Genomic DNA, 19,198 nt, shown 5'->3' on the forward strand with positions numbered 1-19,198 from the left:
TTATTTCCCTTATTAAAATGCAAATCAATTTATAACATTTCTGACATGCGTTCTTCTGGATGTTTTTGTTGTTATTCTGTCTCTCACTGTTCAAATAAACCTACCATTAAAATTATAGACTGATCATTTCTTTGTCAGTGGGCAAACGTACAAAATCAGCAGGGGATCAAATACTTTTTTCCCCCACTGTACACTTATAATTAAAATATTTCACTTGGGATCTCTGGACTTGAAACCCATTGAAAACCTATGGTCTGAATTGAAGAGGGCAGTCTATTTCTCGCAGACAAAGGATATCAAAGGATCTGGAAGGATTCTGTATGAAGGAATGCTGTTAAGATCCCTTCAGATGTGTTCTCCAACGTGTAAAAGATTTTTGAAAAAAAAGTATTACTTGTTAAAAAAAAATCTCTTTCTCTGAGCAATTGTATTAGTTTAAAATAATATAATTTCCCCATTTATTTGAGCATAGCTCAGTATTTGAAGTATTTATTCCATACAGTCATTTTTGCTCATTTTTATCAAGGCTGTTAATGTCAGACCCCACTGTATATATAAAAAAATGTAAACACTCACTGATAAAATTTAATCTCATTATTTTCCCTCCTCCCAAACAACTTAACTCTCCACCGAAAATGTTGAATACATAATTATTGATTTATTTTACTGAAAATGTGTTAATTATGGAATAGCACTGAATAACTTGAATCACTGTTTTGTGATTATAAAATACATCTACCACCATTTGTTCAAGACACCTGCTACCCTACAAAAGGAAAGTGTTACATACTGTAGTGACTCATATGCATCACAGTGTGTGTTTGAAGGTGATTTTTGGACCACGGTCGGAGAATTACTGGGCAGTTTAAATTCAATGAACTGGCAGTGGTTTTGGGAGTTCAATTGTAGTTTCAATAAAGATTTTAATACCTTAACATCTGATGTTGTGAGAGATAGCATTATCTCAATTTAACTTAACATGAGAGCCCCAACTATACTTTTGTTCTTTTCTGTGTGAAATAACTACGTGAAACTTACTTTTACTGCATAGTGTGGGATCCTATTGCCAACCCATGTCCACTGTGGATGGTAGTGCAGTATTTTGAATTGAAACCCCTGTGTCATCAGTATTACTGTGACTTACCCAGGGCTTTAATAGTTTTGTATTTTCAGCAGATTCCCTAAAACACAAAACTCATCCCATGTGACTGGTTGTGGCTCAGCATGCTCTATTGTGCCCCGGGGCCGTTTGTTCGCCTGGTTTCCGACACACAAACAAAACTTTCCTGCCAGCCTGGGCAATATTGGGCTCCAGAGTGCTTTGACAACCCCCTTGTAATATTGGAATCTCTGACTTTTTCTCTAAAGGGATAATAAAGGTAAGTTATTACTTAGCTGAGTGGTGTGGGTAAAATGTGATGTCATGTGTTTTGATATAATGTACAGTAGGTGACTTAAAGATCATATTTCTTCATAGAAAAACAGAGAGAACAGAAGAGAGAGGACAGAAAAGAGATGACAGAAGAGAGAGGACAGAAGAGAAACAGATCAGTCATGTCAGGGTAAATACAGTATATCAAAGCTAAAACTACACTACTGTTCAAAAGTTTGGGGTCACTTAGAAAAGCAAAAAATGTTGGTCCATTAAAATAACATCAAATTGATCAGAAATACAGTGTAGACATTGTTAATGTTGTAAATGACTATTGTAGCCGGAAACGGCAGATTTTTAATGGAATATCTACATAGGCCCATTATCAGCAACCATCACTCCTGTGTTCCAATGGCATGTTGTGTTAGCTAATCCAAATGTATCATTTTAAAAGGCTAATTTATCATTTGAAAACCCTTTTGCAATTATGTTAGCACAGCTGAAAACTGTTGTTCTTATTAAAGAAGCAATAAAACTGGTCTTCTTTAAACTGGCAGCTTCATTAAATAGTACCTGCAAAACACCAGTCTCAACGTCAACAGTGAAGAGGCGACTCCGGGATGCTGGCCTTCTAGGCAGAGTTGCAAAGAAAAAGCCATATCTCAGACTGGCCAATAAAAATAAAGATGGGCAAAAGAACACAGACACTGGACAGAGGAACTCAGCCTAGAAGGCCAATATCCCGGAGTCGCTTCTTCACCGTTGACACTTGTGTTTTGCAAGTACTATTTAATGAAGCTACCAGTTGAGGACTTGTGAGGCGTCTGTTTCTCAAACTAGACACTAATGTACTTGTCCTCTTGCTCAGTTGTGCACTGGGGCCTCCCACTCCTCTTTCTATTTTGGTTAGAGCCAGTTTGTGCTGTTCTGTGAAGGGAGTAGCACACAGCATTGTACGAGATCTTTAGTTTCTTGGCAATTTCTCGCATGGAATAGCATTCATTTCTCAGAACAAGAATAGACTGATGAGTTTCAGAAGAAAGTTCTTTGTTTCTAGCCATTATGAGCCTGTAATCGAACCCACAAATGCTGATGCTCTAGGTACTCAACTAGTCTAAAGAAGGCCAGTTTTATTGCTTCTTTAATCAGAACAACAGTTTTCAGCTGTGCTAACATAATTGCAAAAGGTTTTTCTAATGATCAATTAGCCTTTTAAAATGATAAACTTGGATTAGTTAACACAGCGAGCCATTGGAACACAGTAGTGATGGTTGCTGATAATAGATCAGCAACTAGATATTCCATAAAAAATGTGCTGTTTCCAGCTACAATAGTCATTTGCAACATTAACAATGCCTACACTGTATTTCTGATCAATTTGATGTTATCTTAAATGGACAAAACTTTCAAAAACAAGGATGTTTCTAAGTGACCCCAAACTTTTGAACGATTGTGTATATAATGGCCATTTGAAAAGACCTACTCTAACAAACTGTCTAAGAGCAGTAGGCCTATGGTAAAACAAGTGGAATATGAATGTATACCTTGTAAGATTATTCTTAGAAAAAATACAATTGATTCAATGTTAAAACGGTCTGTAATGTCCATCCAGACCCTTTCAACTACTCAAAGCAAACAATGTACTTTATGTTGTGTTACTCTATGCTGTATTCACCAGCCATGAGATGTAATTGTATAGAGATGCTTCAGTGTCCCTGACAATTGTGTTGTAGGCTAACTGTCTCCTCTATGTACGCCAGTGTGCTTGGCAGGATGTACAGCTTCATGGGCGGTGGGTTGTTCTGCGCTGGAGTCGGGAACATACTCCTTATTATCTCCACAGCAACCGATTACTGGATGCAGTACCGTCAATCCAACAACTATATGCATCAGGGCCTGTGGCGCTACTGTGTGCCTGGGAAATGCATGACACACACAGATAGCATTGGTAAGCACAACATGTCCCATTTGTCATCAAACGTACTGTAAGTGAAAGAAAGGTATTTATGAGGTCCTATTCAGTCATTTGTTCCATGCTGTGAATATCTAGAGTAAAAAAGCATTTCAACAAAGGAATCAGCTCCTTTTATTTGAGCAGGTTTAGTTGGGAATAAATCTCCATAATTCAACATTTGGTGCAAAATATAGAATATTGTGTAGTAAGTAAATGTTCAGTGATGTCACATCTGAGTAAAGTGTGAAACGTAATTCAGTACTATGGACAGAAATGCCACTAATAATAGTAGTAGTAGTGCTTATTGGGTAAGTAGTACCTGTACTGGGTCTCAGCCTTGTCCTCTCTGTACCCTCTGTCACCAGCGTACTGGGATGCCACCCGTGCCTTTATGATCCTCTCCCTGCTGGCCTGCTTCCTTGGCATCGTGATCGGCGTCATGGCCTTCATACGCTCCTCCTCCTTCAGTGGGTTTGACAAGACGTTTGCTGCCGGCATCCTCTTCTTCATCTCCTGTAAGTGTCTCCGTCTGTCATTTGTCCCTGTAACTCTCTATCAAGCAGAGAAATACAATAAATTACATATTTCTATCCTATCAAGTCTCTGTTGATGGATGTGATGAAAGGAATAAGCAGCATATGATTGACTACTCTCCACAGGCTTCTTTGTGCTGCTGGCGATGGCTGTGTACACTGGGGTGACGGTGAATTACTACGGGAAACGATACGGGAACTGGCGCTTCTCCTGGTCCTACATCATGGGTTGGGTAGCCGTGGTCCTCACCTTCTTCTCAGGTAGGATAATGTGGTTCTGCCTGTAGAGCTAAAAGTGCTTAATTTACTATTGTACATCCCAAATGGCACCCTGTTCCCATTAGTGCACTACTTTTGACCAAGGCCCATAGGGCTCTGTTCAAAAGTAGTGCACTATATAAAGAGTAGGCTGCCATTTGAGATGCAACCTACGGCTCAGTCCAACAAGATTCATTTGAAGAAAACAATGTTTGACATCAGTGGATAATCCAGTGGACAGTATACAGTATGCCCAGGAACTGAACGTTAATCTCTTCCTATTTTCTTTTACAGGCATCTTCTACATGTGTGCCTACAGGATGCATGAATGCCCGAGAAACTCCAACTCCCGCTGATCTGACAAAAACACACACAGTTCACACCTGGGTTTGCACACCTAACTACGTCATTTCCTGTTTACCTGACCACTATTGAATAAGCATAATAAAAAGGGTAAAACCAATTGTCTGTTTATTCTCCTTTCTATTGAGTGGTATTCATCTGTTTGATAATTAAGAATATGCACCACAGTTATAATTTTGAACGTTTCTTTAAAGCAGCAATATGTAACTTTTTGGGTGACTTGACCGAATTCAAATAGAAATGTGAGTTATAGATCAGTCATTATTGAAAGTCTAAGTGGTAAATCTGTTCTATGTGCACCATTTATATGCTTCCCATGCTTAAGATTAGTTTGTGTGTCTTTTACTACCAGCTTCAAAACAACTAGAAATACAGTATTTTTGGTTATAGAAAATATATTTCACAGTGGTTTAGATTGTACAATGATTCTATACACTATACGTGCTTTTTTTACAAACTGAAATTAGGCGAACTATTATAATTTTTGCAACCAGAAAATGGTGGAGCTATTTCTGCATAGAGCAGCTTTAACATTTAAATTAAACCCTGATTGTCATCAAGACTGTCACAGGTGTTGAAATTAAAGAAGAGTCTGGTAGAAGAATGTGAATTCAAGAGATTTTATTTTTTAAGAGTTACCTTTAGCCAAGAACGCAGTGCAAAGGCAAAAACATTTTGGAGTCACAGAATGCGACTTGTGAAAAACATGCTCTGTATAGTAACCATTCACTGGCTAAACTGAAAACGTTTAACAATAGGTAGAACAGTGCCCATGAAAAAGACTCAATCCATGGTTGCTTTCAGCATAAAATGATGAATGACCAAAATAAACAACAAGTAGTCAATGCAGATTCGGAAAATAAAGGTTCAACCCATTCCAAGCCATAGAATGTGGACCACTATTTAGCCATATCCAATCAAGAGTAAAATAATACTAAATGGTTTAGTCGACTTCCTCAATTGTTGGTCCAGAGGATCCACCTCCTCCGGGTGCGGCACCACCAGCCCCGGGCATCCCTCCAGGCATCCCCCCAGGCATCCCTCCAGGCATCCCTCCAGGCATCCCCCCAGCACCCTGGTACAGCTTGGTGATGATGGGGTTACAGACCTTCTCCAGCTCCTTCTGGTGGTGCTCAAACTCCTCCTTCTCTGCAGACTACAAGGAGAAAGGAAGAGATTGCAAAATAGAGTGCTCCAACCTTGTTTAACCACCAGATATTTGTTTAATCAAATTACAATGAGGTGAGGGACTCAGAGTGCTATACTTGACTTTAGATATGAACATTAACCCACTCCATTCTGGTTGAAGGACCCAGAGCCCGTACTGTACCTGGTTCTTGTCCAGCCAGCTGATGACCTCATTGCATTTGTCCAGGATCTTCTGTTTGTCCTCGTCGCTGAGCTTGCCCTTGAGCTTCTCGTCCTCCACGGTGGACTTCATGTTGAAGGCGTATGACTCCAGGCCATTCTTGGACGCCACCTTGTCCCTCTGGACATCGTCCGCAGCTTTGTACTGTTCAGCCTCCTGGACCATGCGCTCTATGTCCTCCTTACTCAGACGACCTGTGGAGAGAGGGGCAGACAATGAGATGGAGGCTTTGTTACCAAGCATTGTTAGAGAGGACATCCCTATTTAAAATGTTGTGCATACTTTACAATGCCATAGTTTTTAAAGCTACATTCTGGGATTCAGATGTTCAAGAATCAATGGGTAAATATCAAGAATTGAAATGAACATTGAACAGACTTCCAGATCCCAGACCATAGCTTATGGTTGGACTTTTAAATATAAAAAAATTATATATTTAAATAAATGTATTAATAAATAAACCAAAAATAAGCTTTACTCCTTTTTTGTAAACAATGTGATTGTAAACAAACACTGTATAGCCTCAAAACATGGTTAAAACTATATTTTAACATCATGGGATGGTCAGTCCTTGCATCAATAGCTATGTCTATACATTTGAGAGTGGTTGCATTTTTCCAGCCCCATCCCTCACCTTTTCCCCCAAAACAGTGGCAGGGTGCATGTTTTGTTATTGTTTGAACTGCCGATTTCCCCTTTAACTGTAAGAACTACTAAGTGTACCTTTGTCATTGGTGATGGTGATCTTATTCTCCTTGCCGGTGCTCTTGTCAGCGGCAGACACGTTCATGATGCCGTTGGCGTCAATGTCAAAGGTGACCTCGATCTGAGGCACACCCCGGGGGGCTGGTGGAATCCCACACAACTCAAACTTCCCCAGTAGGTTGTTGTCTTTGGTCATGGCTCTTTCCCCCTCATATACCTTGAGGACAGGACACAGACACACATTCAGGTCAACATTAAAGTGGATACATTTAAAGTCTCATATCAAGTTGTAATGTAAACACTAACAAATAAATGACCATGTAAGTCAAGACTGGTTCAGATCCAGATTCAGCACAAATCTAAAGTTAAATCTCAACTACAGTATATGATAACATTTTGACACCGATGGACACAATCCATTGAGGTACCTAGGAATGAGTCATAGTACGTCCCCCTCACCTGAATGAGCACCCCAGGCTGGTTGTCTGAGTATGTTGTGAAGGTCTGCGTCTGCTTGGTGGGGATGGTGGTGTTCCTCTTGATGAGCACGGTCATGACCCCTCCGGCCGTCTCAATGCCCAGGGACAGTGGCGTGACGTCCAGCAGCAGCAGGTCCTGCACGTTCTCAGACTTGTCTCCGGACAAGATGGCCGCCTGAACAGCTGTCAACATGCACAGGGGTTGTCACTCATTCTTAAACCATCAAAGCATTTACAATGCCCTTATCCATATTAGTTAAATAAAGGTAAAAAAAATAAAATATATAAACATCGGCCAAATCGGTGTCCAAAAATACCGATTTCCGATTGTTATGAAAACTTGAAATCGACCCTAATTAATCGGCCATTCCGATTAATCGGTCGACCTCTACAAAGTACAATCAAGTGCTCAACAAACCCCCGACTCAGACGTTGCAAGAGGGAAGACAGATCAGGAAAAGACACAGCTGACCAGAGGGGTTTACTGGGAAAAGCTTTAGATAGAAAAATAAAAGAGCCTCACCTGCACCATAGGCAACCGCCTCATCAGGGTTGATGCTCTTGTTGAGCTCCTTCCCATTGAAGAAGTCCTGCAGCAACTTTTGGATCTTGGGGATGCGTGTGGAGCCTCCCACTAGGACGATGTCGTGAACCTGGGCCTTGTCCATCTTGGCGTCCCTCAGAGACTTCTCCACGGGGTCCAGGGTGCCTCTGAACAGGTCAGCGTTCAGCTCCTCAAAGCGAGCCCTGGTGATGGAGGTGTAGAAGTCGACGCCCTCATACAGAGAGTCAATCTCAATGCTGGCCTGGGTACTGGAGGACAGGGTGCGCTTGGCACGTTCACAGGCGGTGCGCAGACGACGCACGGCCCTCTTGTTATCGCTGATGTCCTTCTTGTATTTGCGCTTGAACTCAGAGATGAAGTGGTTGACCATGCGGTTGTCGAAGTCCTCTCCTCCAAGATGGGTGTCTCCGGCCGTGGACTTCACCTCAAAGATCCCGTCTTCGATGGTCAGGATAGACACATCAAACGTACCTCCGCCTAGGTCAAAGATTAGGACGTTTCTCTCCACTCCCACCTAAAATGATTATAAATGTTTTTAAACGTGAGTTAAATATGCATTTTTGTGAAATTTGTCTCCCAAAACACTTGGTCAACAGGCCTCAGGTATGCATTATAGTTATAAGTATAGTTGTTAGTGTTGATAAATATATATACACATTAACCTTCTTGTCCAGGCCATAGGCGATAGCAGCAGCAGTTGGCTCATTGATGATGCGGAGTACGTTGAGTCCTGAGATAGTCCCTGCATCTTTGGTGGCCTGGCGCTGAGAGTCGTTGAAGTAAGCTGGCACAGTGACCACTGCATTGGTTATAGTCTGCAAGAGGAAAGATTCAGTATACACAAATTAGTAATGCTTCACTAGACAAGACAATCTTCATTTTTTGAATGTGTTAGAAAAATGCATTTATATTTTGTTAAACCATTAGGTAACAACCCAAAGACCATAACATGCGTTGCTATGAAGACAGAGTGATGGGCATGCTCACCTTGCCCAGGTAGGCCTCTGCAATCTCCTTCATCTTGACCAGCACCATGGAGGAGATCTCCTCTGGGTAGAAGGCCTTGGTCTCTCCCTTGTACTCCACTTGGACCTTGGGCCGTGTCGAGTCGTTGATCACTGTAAACGGCCAGTGTTTCATGTCTGCCTGGACGACACTGTCGTCAAACTTCCGCCCTATCAGCCGCTTAGCATCTGGGAGAAGATAAGGGGTTAAACATGAGTTAATGCCACAGATGGAGAGACTATGTAAAGTACATCTTGTATACCGTACATGTTATTTAATCAATTTCTCTAAGTTAATTTCTTACCAAACACTGTGTTTGTGGGGTTCATGGCCACTTGGTTCTTGGCTGCGTCCCCAATCAGCCTTTCTGTGTCTGTGAAGGCGACATAACTGGGTGTGGTCCTGTTTCCCTGGTCGTTGGCTATGATCTCCACTTTGCCATGCTGAAACACACCCACACAGGAGTAGGTGGTGCCCAGGTCAATGCCAACTGCTGGTCCCTTTGACATGGTGTCTGAAAATGAAGAGAGATAACAAAACAAACTGTGGTTGGGCTGGGCAATATGACCAAAATCTCATATCCCGATATAGGTCATTTCATATCCCAATAACAATACATATCACGATATAGCACATTTTCTGGAAATTCAATGAATAAGTAGTTTATATAAAATGACCACATCTAAAGGACTATTTCTTATTACATTTTAAATTATACTCAACAAATAAAAAGTTACTTAATCATATTTGATTATTTCTCCTTTTATTTAGAACCTTTGAGCAAATTTTCAATTAAGCATGTAACAAAATATTAATGTATAAAATCTAAAAAAGGTAAATAGAAAACACTTCAACTATAGTTGCAAACCAAATGAATAGGCCTAAAATGTGAATATGGTCTAAAATATCCAAACATAATACTCTTTAATAGTAGAACTGTTTGAATTGTAGCAGCAAACAAATGAATACAGGCCTAACAAATATTGGTATAAAAAATACCAAATGTAAACATGGAACACTTTCAAGTTGAAACTATAACAGCAAAATAAGGCTCACAAATAAATATAAAATATAACAAGTAAACACAACACTCCTTCAAGTTTGAATCATAGCATTATATGAAAACAACCAAAGTGCTGCAAACAAAATAGATATTTGGCAACAATGCTTTAAAATGTTTGCCTTATGTTGCAGAATCTCAGGGAGTTCGTTTTACAGGTTGAGAGCCAGGAATACAAGCTGGTAAACTCTTTCTGGTTTAAGTGATGACCTCTGACATATCACAATGTTCCCACTTGTACTGAACGCCCGCTCTGATGGGGCACTTGTGTCAGGGATGCACAAGTATCTCTTTGCTAGCTTGGCCACTTGTGGGAAATGTGCCTCATGCTGCCTCCACCATACCAGTGGGTTTGCCTCTGGACCAGCCTCCAGTTGGAGATAGAGGTTGAGCTCCTTTTCAATGGACTCTCTGCTTGACCGAGGGGCCGCTTTTTCAAAGTAGCTTCTCAAACTCTTCTTTTTCCTCTTAGCAGGACACTCTGGCTCATCTCTAGCAGCTGCAGCTGATGGAAGGGGGGGCTACCTCTGCTGATGCTGCCTGTTCAGCCACTAGGCTCTCCAGTTCTGCAGTAGCTCTTGCCTTCAAGTAGTCCACCCTCTCTTCTTTAATGTATGTGGTTTTGAACCGAGGGTCAACAAGAGAAGCCATGTCAAGCAGCTCATCGGTGGCCTGGTCATCATACTTCTCATTTAAGTAGTTTAGAATGTGTCAAGTGTTAGCACCAACTCACGAAACCCGTTTTTCGACCGTGTAAATTGGGGCCATGTCTTTGCAGATGTAAGTTGTAACGGCAGCTGTTATCTCCTTCCATCTTTGTGATTCTTTGCCATATGGTGTGCCGTGGGCAAAAGCCTCTTGCAACGTCTGAGCCGGGAGTTTGTTGAGCACTTGACTGTACTTTGTAGAGGTCGACCGATTAATCGGAATGGCCGATTAATTAGGGCCGATTTCAAGTTTTCATAACAATCGGAAATCGGTATTTTTGGACACCGATTTGGCCAATGTTTTTTTATTTTTATTTTTTTTTACCTTTATTTAACTAGGCAAGTCAGTTAAGAACACATTCTTATTTTCAATGACAGCCTAGGAACGGTGGGTTAACTGCCTTGTTCAGGGGCAGAACGACAGATTTTTACCTTGTCAGCTCAGGGATTCAATCTTGCAACCTTACGGTTAACTAGTCCAACGCTCTAACCACCTGCTTTACATTGCACTCCACGAGGAGCCTGCCTGTTACGCGAATGCAGTAAGAAGCCAAGGTAAGTTGCTAGCTAGCATTAAACTTATCTTATAAAAAACAATCAATCAATCATAATCACTAGTTAACTACACATGGTTGATGATATTACTAGTTTATCTAGCCTGTCCTGCGCTGCATATAATCGCTTAGGTACACGTTGCTCCAACCATAAACATCAATGCCTTTCTTAAAATCAATACACAAGTATATATTTTTTAAACCTGCATATTTAGTTAATATTGCCTGCTAACATGAATTTCTTGCAACAGAGTCAGGGTATATGCAGCAGTTTGGGCCGCCTGGCTCATTGCAAACTGTGAAGACTATTTCTTCCTAACAAAGACAGCCGACTTCGCCAAACGGGGGTTCCTTTTAACATGAGTCTTCAATATTCCCAGGTAAGATGTTTTAGGTTGTGGTTATTAGAGGAATTATAGGACTATTTCTCTCTATACGATTTGTATTTTATATACCTTTGACTATTGGATGTTCTTATAGGCACTTTAGTATTGCCAGTGTAACAGTATAGCTTCCGTCCCTCTCCTCGCTCCTACCTGGGCTTGAACCAGGAACACATCGACAAAAGCCACCCTCGAAGCAGCGTTACCCATGTAGAGCAAGGGGAAACAACTACTCCCAGTCTCAGAGCGAGTGATGTTTGAAACGCTATTAGCGTGCACCCGGCTAACTAGCTAGCCATTTCACATCGGTTACACCAGCCTAATCTTGGGAGTTGATAGGCTTGAAGGGGTGAGTATAATTTGTGGAACGTTCCAACAGGAATCTGTTCCAAAAAACGTATAGTAAAAGGTTGCCAACCAACAACGCATACAAAGTAGCAATGCATACAAACCTAGCTAACTAGCTGCCGAATAGGCATCAACTCACCACACAGCTGATTCTTAATGTTTGTCCATAGGCAAACAGACATGTGAGGACAGACATTTTTCAGAATAAACGTGATGAGTGAAAAACGCAATGAAATAGACCACTCCCTACCCGGTATCTTATTCTGCCGCTATACAACTTTGTATGCGTTGTTTTTTGGAAACCTTGTTATTTACGAAGTTTTTGGAATAGATTCCTGTTGGAACGTTCCACAAATTATACCCACCGAGGTTGATGTCAAAAACAGCGCAATGCTTGAAGCACAGCGAAGGGCTGTTTGAATGAATGCTTACGAGCCTGCTGCTGCCTACCGCCGCTCAGTCAGACTGCTCTATCAAATCATAGACTTAATTATAATATAATAAACACACAGAAATACGAGCCTTGGGTCATTAATACGGTCGAATCTGGAAACTATCATCTCGAAAACAAACGTTTTTTTCTTTCAGTGACATACGGAACCGTTCCGTATTTTATCTAACGGGTGACTAAGTCTAAATATTCCTGTTAGGCATTGATGTTTATGGTTAGGTACATTGGTGCAACGACAGTACTTTTTTCGCAAATGCGCTTGTTAAATCAACCCGTTTGTCGAAGTAGGCTGTGATTCAATGAAAATTAACAGGCACCGCATCGATTATATGCAACGCAGGACACGTTAGATAAACTAGTAATATCATCAACCATGTGTAGTTAACTAGTGATTATGTTAAGATTGATTGGTTTTTATAAGTCTTATGCTAGCTAGCAACTTACCTTTGCTTCTTGCTGCCCTCGCGTTACAGGTAGTCAGCCTGTTAATCCTTGTGGAGTGCAATGTAAGGCAGGTGGTTAGAGCGTTGGACTGGTAACCGAAGGTTGCAAAAACGAATCCTCCCTGAACAAGGCAGTTAACCCCCGTTTCTAGGCCGTCATTGTAAATAAGAATGTGTTCTTAATCTGACTTGCCTAGTTAAATAAAAGGTGTAAATAAAAAATAATTTAAAAATAAAAAATAAATAAATAAAATCGGCGGCCAAAAATACCGATTACCGATTGTTAGGAAAACTTGTAATCGGCCATTCCGATTAAATCGGTCGACCTCTAATGTCAACACCATACTTTCAAAATCTGAGCTAGCAGTCATATTCATGAATCAAGTCGACAATCTATTGGCAAATCCTTTTTATTCCTTGTCATATGAAGAGAAATTATAGATAAAACGTATCGGTGCTCATCGGCCATTGGACAAACATTACACAACATGTTGGAAATTGCAAATTCAACAATGAGTGGTTTGGAAGGAATCAGTGGCTAACTGCAAGCATTGCAAAGCAATCCCTAGCCTGCTATTCAGTGGAGTGGGTGTGTGATCCCTATTCTGTGTTTAAGGGTCTCTTTTCCAAGCTTAAAATGATAAACATCCAACATTGGCCATGCTGTCAGTGAAGCATGATTTGTGCCGCGCTCCAAACAACTTGACTCGGAACTGGTAAATCTGACTTCAGCGAGTTCAAGACAACTGGGAACTCAGGGAAAAAACAAGCTCCGACTGGGAAAATACATTTTGAACGGTCATCCAACTTGGAATTTTAAGCAGGGAACTCGGGCCTCTTTCTAGAGCTACATCCTGAAAATCACTGACGTCCTCATGATTCAAACTTTTTCCCCCTGAGTTCCCAGTTGTCTTGAAAACACCATAAATCCAGAGAATGTCAGACTTTGATGACAAAATTTGCCCACAAAAAAGGACTGCCACGCCACCTTCCTGTTCAAGTGAGCACAGCACAACAAGGTGAGTCCAACAATGTATTGTATGCTGCTGCATAAATGATGCAATATGCCAGGTAGATATGTATACTGTAGCCAAGAAAGTAATATTTAGTGCATGTTGTGTAGTAAGTTGTTAGTAGCCCATGTGCCTCACCCTAATAATTTGGTAGATTTTGCCCTCTTAATTTCACCTAATGTTCTGACTTGGTGGTGAACATTTAGCCTATAAACTGTTTTAGAGAAATGTAATCATCGAATGTTGTAAGAGCTTTCATCCTACGGTTCTGACTTGGTGTACAGGGAGAACACTGTAAGAACGATTCTGTCGCTGTACATTTCAAAAGTGCTGAACAAAGTTACATTGACTACATCCGTCCTAGCTCGCTCATTAATGTCTTAATCGAAATTACGGATTGTCGTCCCCTTATGCCATAGTTTGTACATCTCAATTGCCAGTAGAAACCACATTTCTTTTAAGCAAGTCAGCCTTATCAGCTATGCTTTTTTTTTTTAAAGGCAGTAAATGAGGCTAAATTAACTGTTTCGCTGCCAGACAAGGCTCCGCTGATAGCCAGGTGTAGCGGTGGTAAGGTGTTGATACTGCTGTTGGGACAGCTTTATGTGGGCACCATTATAGTACAATTCATGTATTGTTTAGTGTTGTGTAGTGGCTTTGCTGGCATGCATCCCCCACATTTTTGGGATTGACATACATAACTTTGTTACAAAGAAAACAGGACAGGTTGTACAATTTAATGGTTATGATCTGATTTATTTCAGAAATTCTGACATTGATAAAATGTAGTGTATTTAATTCAACTGCTAGTAATATTTGGTAAATTTCATATTCAAATGCTAATGGTCTAATTCAAAACCTAACTTTTTTCACTCTATAAATTAATTTAAACAATATGGCACTACTTTAAGTGAAAAAACAAAATTCAAACTTGAATTTTTAATGAATACGTTTTGTTTGCATGGCATCCCTGGCAATGTAAATAGTTTGCATGCATACTTGTTTACATGTGACTATTAGTCTTTTGTTTGTTGATATTCGTTTGTTAATAAATAAAATAAAAACATCTCTAGCTTAATTTTATTTGAATTGCTAAAGCAACTCCATGCTTATTATCACTTTAACCAAATGAACATGGATAGAACACATCCTGGAAGCTATTCCTCCTTATCACCTATTTAAATATAAAACAAACATTTTGCCGGGAGTTTGTCACAGAGGACTCGCCCCTGCGCTGCCTCGGTGTGTTGGGAAATTGCTGGAACATTCCGTTCAGCTTCATCACCATCCACTATTGCCAGCCAAGTCACGTAGTCTAGACTAGGTAGGGTTTCCATTAAAATAAGTTTCACACGCAATTATTTAAACTAACGTTTAACCAGCGCATTAAAACATCGATCGAACAAGACAATGGTTCAACTGTATAATGTTGGAAGGCAAACCCAGGTCTTCACACAACGTTAGCTAGCCTAACAAGAGAGCGTCCCTTTATACAGCTAGCAAGCAAACTGAGACTGACATATCCGATGATGTTATCGTTGAAACTATTGATGCACTAGAAAATAATGTAACCACTTTGAACCTGAATCTGGGTTTACAGGAGAAGTTGAATATGGCGATTATCCTACAGGAGACGTTGAATTTTGGAGAATAGCCTAATTTACTGTTCGTAATTTCCAACAACTATAATGCTGATATTCAACAACTTCCATTTCAAAATGCTTACCTTATTAAATATTACAAATCAGCCTGAAAATGTCGCTTCACCCTGAATGGTACAGCAGGACTCTATCCTCGCAGAAACTGACCGGGCTGGTGATTTCCGCAGAACAGTCTAGAACAAACTGAGCGATGTAGCTAGCCAATCAACTGCCAACAGTTGCTTCATCGCGAGCTCAAATGAACCAATTAAAAAATGTCCACAGTAGATAAGTTAGTTGCTATAGTGTTTCCTATTTTTAGAGAAACAGTGTTGGACTGTTCCATAAATTGAGTAGTGTAACTTGTTGAGAAAACCCCCAGTTTTATTTCACCTAATTATAACATTCTGTCATAAAGTTCACATGTTCAACTTAATGAAAGACAATTTTTCCCTTCTCAAGAGAATTTAAAAAAAATTATACTATAGCAAGTGCCTAATAAAGCAACAAGGTTGACTGTAAATCAGCCATAAATCCCCTTGTGACAGGGGGAATGGAAGCTTGTGTGTCACATGGAGGCGCAGTTAGTTGAATGCAAGCTTTACTTAAAAAAGTAAATTGTTAAAGGCCCAATTCAGCTTTTTTCATCTAAAAATCAAATAATTTCTGGGTAACAATTAAGTACCTTACTGTGACTGGTTTCCATTTAAAAGGTCAAAAATAAACAAAAATAGCTTTTTAGCAAAGAGCAATTTCTCAAGCAACAATTTTGATGGGACTGTCTAGGAGTGGTCTGACTGGGGAGGGGGAAACTGAAAAAACTTCATCCCACCTAAGCAATTTCATAGTGTTATTCCAACCTCATGGAGTAGAAATACAGTACCAGTCAAAGGTTTGGACACACCTACTCATTCCAGGGTTATTTTTTATTTTTACTATTTTCTCCATTGTAGCATAATAGTGAAGACGTCAAAACGATTAAATAACACATATGTAGTAACCAAACAAATCTAAATAGATGTTATATAAGAGATTCTTCAAAGTAGCCACCTTGATGACGGCAGGTAGCCTAGTGGTTATGAACGTTTGGCCAGTAACTGAAAGGTTGCTAGATCGAATCCCTGAGCTGACAAGGTAAACATCTGTCATTCTGCCCCTGAACAAGGCAGTTAATCTTCTGTTCCCAGGCCGTCATTGTAAATAAGAATGTGTTCTTAAATTACTTGCCTAGTTAAATAAAGGTTAAATAAAATTTAAAAAAATGACAGCTTTGCACACTCTTGGCATTCTCTCAGCCCGCTTGGAGTTTTCCAAAAGGCACCTAAATAACTCTCAGACCATGAGAAACAAGATTCTCTGGTCTGATGAAACCAAGATTGAACTATTTGGCCAAGTGTCACGTCTGGAGGAAACCTGGCACCATCCCTAAGGGGAAGCATGGTGGTGGTGGCAGCATCATGCTGTGGGGATGTTTTTCAGCTGCAGGGACTGGGAGACTAGTCAGGATCGAGGGAAAGATGAACGGAGCAAAGTACAGAGAGATCCTTGATGAAAACCTGCTCCAGAGTGCTCAGGACCTCAGACTGCAGTGAATACTCACATAAAGAAGGTATTTCATTTTATTTTTTATTTTTTAATAAATTAGCAAACATTTCTAAAAACCTGTTTACGCTTTGTCATTATGTGGTATTGTGTGTAGATTGTTGAGGATTTTTTTTATTTAATCCATTTTAGAATAAGGCTGTAATGTAATTTTTTTTTGAATAATTCAAGGGTTCTGAATACTTTCCAAAGGCACTGTATATAACACAGGAAAATCACATTTTTGACTGCTCTGGGCCATTAGAACATTTCTATCCTGTCTATCTATGGGTAACAGGGTTGACGTATTTGTATTTATTATGGATCTCCATTAGCTGCTTCCAAGTCAGCATCTACTCTTCCTGGGGTCCAGCTAAATTAAGGCCGTTATATACAATTAAAAACGTTATATTACATTTCACTACAGATGTCACAACACATTAAGTGTGTGCTCTCAGGCCACTACTCTACTACTACATATCTACAACACAAAATCCATGTGTACGTGTGTATATTATCATGTGTGTGTACGCATGTGTCAGTGCCTGTGTGTATGACTCTTCACAATTCCCGCTGTTCCATAAGGTGTATGTTTATCTGTTTATTTTAAATTTGATTTTACTGTTTGCAGTTACTTAATGTGGAATAGAGTTCCATGTAGTCATGGCTTTATGTAGTACTGTGCACCTCCCATAGACTCCTCTGGACTTGGGGACTGTGAAGAGACCTCTGGTGGCATGTCTTGTGGGGTATGGATGGGTGTCTGAGTTGTGTGCTAGTAGTTTAAACAGACAGGTTGGTGCATTCAGCATATCAATCTCTCCTCTACTTTGAGCCAGGAAAGATTGACATGCATATTATTAATGTTAGCGCTCCGTGTACATTTAAGGGCCAGCCATGCTGCCCTGTTACGGTCCAATTCTCATGTTCCTAAGTCCCTATTTGTGGCACCTGGCCACACGACTGGACAGTATTCCAGGTGTGTCAAAGCTAGAGACAAATACGTAAGACCTGCCTTGTTGATGGTGCTGTTAAGAAAGCAGACAGACCTCTCCCCATCTTACCTACTGTTGCATCAATATGTTTTCACATTGACAGTTTACAATCCAGGGTTACTTCAAGCAGTTTAGTCTCCTCAACTTGCTTAATTTCCACAATATTCATTACAATATTTATTTGAGGTTTAGTGAATGATTTTTCCCAAATACAATGCTTTTAGTTGTATAAATATTTAGGACAAACTTATTTATTGGAAGTTATGCTTGACCTGCTCAGATTTCCACCACAAAACACAAAAAAATTACCCAAAATAATCAAACCAGCTCACCTGCTTTTACACTATGATTTGACACTAACAAGGTTTCCATCCAACCTTTCTATGCGAGTCAAGTTACATAAAAATGTAATGACATGCCTGATTGAAACACGAAATGTTTTGGTAATCTGTCCAAACGTTGACAAAACAAAATATGCTAGACGAGGTGGAATTTTTTTGTGTCTGTGAAATGCTTTTATGTGCAAATATTGATATTGAAGTAAACTTGGAGTCACGCGATGACATGTTGTGTGGTCCTCCCACTACGACTAATCGGGAAAGCCTACAGCAGTTGTTTGTGCTTGGATGAAATTGAACAGGTGAACTAGAGTACACGCGATGAGAGCAGAGAACACGTTCTTGCTTTGTCTCCTCTCCTGCCATCTGCTTGTATCAAATGTATACGTCCCTGCTCCCATGGGAGGTGTGAAGTATAGCTTACTGGCACAGGCATTGTTGTACTGTGGGAGAGATATGTTCCTTGATAAAGGACAGCTCAGCAGAAACACTGACATAACCCTGTGAGTCAGATGGGGGAACGAGACACAGAGAGAGAGAGAGAGACTCACTCTGTGAAAGAAGGTTGGGATTTAGCTAAAGAGGTTGCCTCACTGAACAATTGCTGCCAATTGGCCTTTGTGTCTGGACTGGAACAGGTTGTTAGAGAAAGAAGACATAGTGCTAAGCATATCTGCAGGGAAGAGTTCCATTATCAGAAAAATAATGAAAGATACATGATGGTGGCAGTCCAACATATGTGTTGTTGTTTATGGTTCTTATGTAATGGTAAAAGCATCTCTAGGCCCACAGTAAACAACACCAATGGTGTGCCTTGGAGAAAAATAGATGTTTAGACAGCAAAGGTGAGATCAAAACTGGCATTTATCATTGGATACCACTAGAGTAATTTAACATGCGTTTTTATTGGGCAGTACTAATACAGGCTATTGTAGTGCTGTCTCTGGAGGATCCAGGAAACTCCCTTTCATGTTGGGGTGCTACACAAAATACCCTGGCTCTCTCTTCAATAGGTGTGTCTTTTATTCCTGAACAGGGAGAGAATTGAAAGATTTTCTACATCCAATTAGATGCATGGCTGA

At 40.3% G+C, this 19,198-nt stretch overlaps 2 protein-coding genes across 4 annotated transcripts; one reads left to right on the plus strand and one right to left on the minus strand.

The window, feature by feature from the left end:
• The first annotated feature begins 1,239 nt into the window (after nt 1–1,239).
• On the plus strand, nt 1,240–4,580 carry LOC106581083 (lens fiber membrane intrinsic protein). 2 transcript variants are annotated; one of them, XM_014162796.3, is made up of 6 exons: nt 1,241–1,379; nt 1,478–1,562; nt 3,133–3,320; nt 3,692–3,841; nt 3,986–4,120; nt 4,412–4,580. In XM_014162796.3, exons 2-6 carry the CDS (start codon nt 1,516–1,518, stop codon nt 4,471–4,473), a joined length of 582 nt encoding a protein of 193 aa, XP_014018271.1. In that variant the 5' UTR covers nt 1,241–1,379; nt 1,478–1,515; the 3' UTR covers nt 4,474–4,580. The 2 variants fall into 2 exon arrangements, with proteins under 2 accessions (XP_014018272.1, XP_014018271.1); XM_014162797.3 differs by lacking the exon at nt 1,478–1,562 and having other exon boundaries at nt 1,240–1,379.
• A 506-nt stretch (nt 4,581–5,086) lies between these two features.
• hsp7c (Heat shock cognate 71 kDa protein) lies at nt 5,087–15,540 on the minus strand. Of its 2 annotated transcripts, XM_082966070.1 has the most exons (9): nt 15,289–15,540; nt 8,908–9,117; nt 8,586–8,791; nt 8,261–8,413; nt 7,557–8,112; nt 7,014–7,216; nt 6,573–6,771; nt 5,811–6,043; nt 5,087–5,636 (listed from the first exon to the last, which is right to left on the minus strand). In XM_082966070.1, exons 2-9 carry the CDS (start codon nt 9,110–9,112, stop codon nt 5,424–5,426), a joined length of 1,968 nt encoding a protein of 655 aa, XP_082822196.1. In that variant the 5' UTR covers nt 9,113–9,117; nt 15,289–15,540; the 3' UTR covers nt 5,087–5,423.
• Nucleotides 15,541–19,198: the final 3,658 nt, after the last annotated feature.

The sequence above is a fragment of the Salmo salar genome, chromosome 20 (genome assembly GCF_965601325.2).
Source record: "Salmo salar chromosome 20, fSalSal1, whole genome shotgun sequence".
Classification (NCBI taxonomy): domain Eukaryota; kingdom Metazoa; phylum Chordata; class Actinopteri; order Salmoniformes; family Salmonidae; genus Salmo; species Salmo salar.

Coding starts and splice junctions, on each gene's coding strand:
- LOC106581083 (XM_014162796.3), top strand. CDS start 1,516: ATGACAGAAGAGAGAGGACAGAAGAGAAACAGATCAGTCATGTCAGG. Junction 1,563..3,132: donor AACAGATCAGTCATGTCAGG/GTAAATACAGTA, acceptor TATGTACGCCAG/TGTGCTTGGCAGGATGTACA. Junction 3,321..3,691: donor GACACACACAGATAGCATTG/GTAAGCACAACA, acceptor CTCTGTCACCAG/CGTACTGGGATGCCACCCGT.
- hsp7c (XM_082966070.1), bottom strand. CDS start 9,112: ATGTCAAAGGGACCAGCAGTTGGCATTGACCTGGGCACCACCTACTCC. Junction 8,792..8,907: donor CCCCACAAACACAGTGTTTG/GTAAGAAATTAA, acceptor ATCTTCTCCCAG/ATGCTAAGCGGCTGATAGGG. Junction 5,637..5,810: donor GCTGGCTGGACAAGAACCAG/GTACAGTACGGG, acceptor TTCTCCTTGTAG/TCTGCAGAGAAGGAGGAGTT.